Consider the following 5045-nt stretch of genomic DNA (forward strand, 5'->3'; position numbering starts at 1 on the left):
GTTAACATTGGTCAATTTTTCTAAAGCTCAATTGTGTCTGCTGCAACGGAGATAATCAAGATTTTTCTCATAAATTTGATGATTAAATAAAATTTATGTAAAGTGCTTTTGAACTGCTTTGAAAAGTTAAGTAATTGTATCCTCATCATCAATATTATTATGGAATTCGAGAGTTTTTTAGAACAATGGGAAACTTGAGGGCAGCAGGTAAATATGAAAGTACTTAGTTATATTCACTAAAATGTAACAAGGAAGACAAAACAAGTATCGATATATCAGTGTATTTGTACTTCTCAAATTAGTAATAACGAGTATAGTTCTATACATTTGCATGTATCATCCTTTGCTCACTAAACGCTTTTCAGGATTTCACTTCAAAGTTTCAACAGAATGCTTAAAAATTTGTTCGGCTTTGCTGCAGCTAATATGCATGCTATAAGACATTTGTTTCTTGAATCTGGCTCTTCTTCCAAATGTCTAAAGCTTTTTTTGTTTTTATGAATCTAAGAGATTGGGTCTTTATAACTCTTAAATTCTGCGCCTAGGTTCTGCTCTTTTCCCAGAGACACAATGACTTGGATGGTTACAGTGGAAAAGGCTTTGGTTAATAATACAAGGGTACTTCAAAAAGTTCGTGGAAAAATGGAATTATAATATGATTTTTTCCATTAACTTTTTGTAGTACCCTTGGATGTGCTGAACCCATCAGCTCTGCTCAGACCCCCTCTTTAATATCCAGGGGTGTCCAGTCCCAGCCCTAGCCCCCAGTTCTCTCCTCACCTACACGACAACCTCAGCACAGTGCTAAGGTGTGTGTTCTTATCTTGTTACCTATGCCAAGGATGCTTTTAAAAAACCTTAGCATTTCTGCCTGCCACTAGCTCCTTTTTCTTTTTCTTTTTTGGCCTTAAAATGGTATCCCCTTCCTTTTCTCAAATCATAGCAGGAATGACTAGCCATTCCTCTAAGCTGGAACTTACGTTCTCAGGGTGCTGAAGTGACATCTAGACAAATCACATATCAAAATATCATGCAAAGAAATAGTTGGGAAGAGATTACTGTATTTTTTTGCATCCCCAAAGCCCATGTACTTAATTTAAAAATCTTAAACAGAATTGAATCCAGCTCATATCGTAGGATAGAAACAGAACCTGATGGACGGAAACAAAATGAAAAAGTCAAGAATCAGAAAGGAAGTCAGTGAAAAGAACTTTTATATTCCTTCGTGCTGTTTTTATCTAAAGAAACTGACTCTAAAACTACCAAACACAGGGGCTGGCTGGTTGGCTCAGCTGGTTAGAGTGTGCTGCTGATAACACCAAGGTCCTCCCTCTACCTGCCAGCCGCCCACCCCCAAATAAAAGTACCAAACATGCAGGAAATAAACAAGGCAGACACTCAGTTTGGGGATGACTGTGCCCTTGCTGGCAATCACTATTTTATTGAGGATGTTGCTACTTATTCTTCCCAAGGATTTTCTTTCTCGTGGGAGGTGGACGCTCCTTTGTGTTCTCAGAGCCAGGATTCAAAGTCTGCTGATGTGTGGGATTTCTCTTGGCTACGACAATCTCATCTACAGTTAGGAGCTGCAGCACCACCTCGGTTACTGCTCGAAGTCCTTGGGCTTTGACCCTTAGGGTGTCCCAAACCCTTTCCTGGGCCACATTTATTTTCCCTTCAGCTCCCACTCCAATTAGGAAGTTCCCAAGTTGATGATCTCCACACATTTCTGCCATCACGTCCGAGGCAGCTAAGCCTGCATTCTCTGCCAAGGTTTTAGGAAGAGACCTCAGGGCCCAGGCAAATGCTAGGAATGCGGGACCATTGGGCGCTTCCAACTTTCTTCCTTTATCTGTGAGCATTTTTGCCAGAGCCATCTCTGTGGCCCCAGCTCCTGGAATGAGTCTGGGATCTTGACACAGCTGGAAATAGGCATCAATGCCATAGTAGACAGCCTGCTGGGCACCCCGCAGCCCCTCAACAGTAGCCCCCCTGAGGACCAAAGTGATGGCAGGTGAGCCTGTACATTCCCATTCAAATACTACAGCTGAGCCTTCTCCCAGCTCCTGTCTGTAAACCTTCTGGCACCTCCCTGGCTGCTGGGGAGGAAGCAGACCAGTCAGCAGAGGTGTGCCAAATACCTCACTCAGGTAAACTATCTCTCTCCGGGAGCTGGCTTGAATCACCATGATGCCATACTTGTCTGCCAGTGCAAGGGTCCTCTCATCGATTCCCCCCAATACCACTGCCACGTTAATATCTGCAGCTGCCAGCAGGGCAACTTGCTGTTCTAGTATTTGCTCGCTTTCTTTCCTAAATTTCACTAGGTCATCAAGGCTAGTGACACGGGTAGTTGCTGGTGCATTTGGACTGGAAGGACCAAAGGGGCAAGCAAAGAGAGCGACCCTGGCACCACTGAACACTGTGGCCACTTGCCCACAGAGTTTCCCAGAAATCGCTAACCCCGGTAGCAGGCAGGAATCCTCCAGCGCCCCTCCACGCAGCGTGCACACCCCAATGTGCGCAGGCTTGAAGCTGCTGTCCAGCTCCTGGGAAGCCCAGCATGCTTGGGCCACCAGCCTAGTCAAGTAGCCGGCGTGGGACAAGATGTGGGTATTCATCACAGAATGGAGGGCCCAGGTCGGATCTTCCAAAGGCCCCAGAGATCGGATGGCCAGGGAAGGCAGCATGTTCAGGACTTCTGCGGTGGCTGTGGCATAGGCCTCCCGGAGCTGGGAGCGAGGCAGGCCAGCCTTCAGCATGTGCTCTGCTTGCTCCAGCAGGGCTTCTGTCAGAAGAACCATGAAGGTCGTGCCATCTCCACTGATCTCTGCCTGGGTTTGGGCTGCTTCCCGGAGGAACCGGGCTGCTGGGTGCCCCAGGTCCAGGGCCCTGAGGATGGCAGCAGCATGCCCCGTGCACACTGTTTCTCCTCTAGTGGTCACCAGGAGCTTCTGCCGGCCGTAGGGGCCATAGCAAGGGCGGACAACACTGGCCAGGGTCTGGACTGCAGCCATGCTGCTCAGCAGGTACTGTTTTCCCCCTCCTGGACTCTTTGGACTGTCCCTCGGGTCTGGCCCCAGTCGTTGGGGTAGCTCCAGAGCTGAAGGGACTCTGCTGTCCATGGTCTGTGGAGAGGGGAGAGACCACTGTGGGCTGCCAGAGATGCTCTGGAAACAGCAGCAGGGACACCCTTGCCACCAATCTTTAGAAGCTACTCAAGGGGTCAGTGGAAACAAGGAACCAAATGCCCATCAATTGATATCTGAAGTCAGCATGGACAAGCACTCCTGCTTGGGGCCAAGGATGATCTGCAGAAAGCTCTGTCCTAAAACCACCCCAAAGGTGATTCTGTAAAGGAACTGGGCTCCTGCAGCCTCTGAACCACAGTAGCTGAAATGGGATCTTTAACTGATGAAGTCACAAAGTGGCAAATGGAATCAGGATAGGCAATGAGGTCACAGAAGCATGGTTAGAATTGGAGAGGCCCCACCAGCCGGCCAAAGTCAGGCCTTGTCCAGCAGAGGAGGTCTACGAACCTCTGCACCAGGCCTGAGAGTTTTTTATTTAAACGTTGGAGACAAGGAAGAGGAAATCAGGTGAAAATACCTACCCGCTTCAGATTCCTGATGGAGATGTGGCAGCTGGTTTTATTTCTGTTTTTGTTTTGAGAGGGAACTGAGAGATAACGTCTGTGTTTTGTTTTACTTTCTCTTGCAGTGCTGTAATACTAGCTGTTTTGCTATCTGTCTGCCTTTGCCTTTTTGGCCATCTTATCAGTTTGTGTCTGTTGGTCCGCTGGTCGGTCAGGTTGCAGGTGTGGGAGGCTGCACCGTGTGCATGCCTGTGCAACATCCCCCAATGCCAGTGATGTCACTGTGCAGGCCAAGGCAGGTCAGGACAGGGGAGGACAAAGTTGCTGGCAACCCACAGATGTACAAATAGAAATGGACTCAGAGCAATGAGAAGTGACCAGCCTCCCAGTGGTCAGGGAGGTAGAGGACCACAGTGGATGGAGCTTGGGCCTTGAGGTTTACATGCTAATTGCCCTTCTGCCCTTACCCTCAATCCTTAGAATTTAAGTCCCTTCCTTTCATTTTTTTTCCTTCCCTCTCTTCCTCATACAGAGCCTATTGGAGTAATGATGTTTCTGTTTTTAAAAATTTTTTGGCAGCTGGCTGGTATGGGGATCTAAGCCCTTGACTTTGGTGTTAGCATCACACTTCACCCAGTGAGCTGACCCGCCAGCCCTGTGCTGCTGTTTTAGTTTAACAAATATTGATTGTGCACCCACTATGTTCAATGTAACGAGTAAAACAAAGATAGGAAATTAGAGACTTGTGGTGGAAACAGATTTGTACCAAATGAATCCAGCATCTGATAGGTGTTAGGCAGAGCACCAGGCGGGAATGATGAATGTATCTGTTGAGATTAGGGGAAAGACAGCAATACCATCCATTTTTATTTGAAAAAAAATAATGTTTACCTCGTTTAATGATAGATGTCCCTAAGAAAAAATCTGAAACTGATGACACCAGACAGGAGTCATGACAGTATGGTGAGCATTGTTTTAATATTTCCACAGAGGAAATGATAGCAAGAAAGAAAAAGAAAAAAATATCACAGTGAGAGTTAAATTAACGAGATCATTTTGGAGATTAAAAAAACCCTTTTTCTTTGAAAAACAACTGGATTCCTTTTGTAAAAATGATAGCCATTTATTATAAAAGTTAAAAAGAGGGCTGGCCTGTGGCTCACTCGGGAGAGTGCGGTGCTGATAACACCAAGGCCCCGGGTTTGGATCCCATATAGGGATGGCCGGTTAGCTCACTGGGTGAGCATGGTGCTGACAACACCAAGTCAAGGGTTAAGATCCCCTTACCGGTCATCTTTAAAAAAAAAAAGAAAAAGAAAAAAAAAAAAGTTAAAAAGAAAAGTACAAGGCCGGCCCATGGCTCACTCGGTAGAGTGAGGTGCTGATAACACCAAGGCCACGGGTTCGGATCCTATATAGGGATGGCCGGTTTGCTCACTGGCTGAGCGTG

At 46.6% G+C, this 5045-nt stretch overlaps 1 protein-coding gene across 1 annotated transcript; it reads right to left on the reverse strand.

The window, feature by feature from the left end:
• Window positions 1-1454: 1454 nt before the first annotated feature.
• On the reverse strand, window positions 1455-3125 carry CCT8L2 (chaperonin containing TCP1, subunit 8 (theta)-like 2). Its single transcript, XM_008577810.1, has one exon. The coding sequence runs from the start codon at window positions 3123-3125 to the stop codon at window positions 1455-1457; it is 1671 nt and encodes a 556-aa protein (XP_008576032.1).
• Window positions 3126-5045: the final 1920 nt, after the last annotated feature.

Source organism: Galeopterus variegatus, unplaced genomic scaffold (genome assembly GCF_000696425.1).
Source record: "Galeopterus variegatus unplaced genomic scaffold, G_variegatus-3.0.2 Scaffold1579, whole genome shotgun sequence".
Classification (NCBI taxonomy): Eukaryota; Metazoa; Chordata; class Mammalia; order Dermoptera; family Cynocephalidae; genus Galeopterus; species Galeopterus variegatus.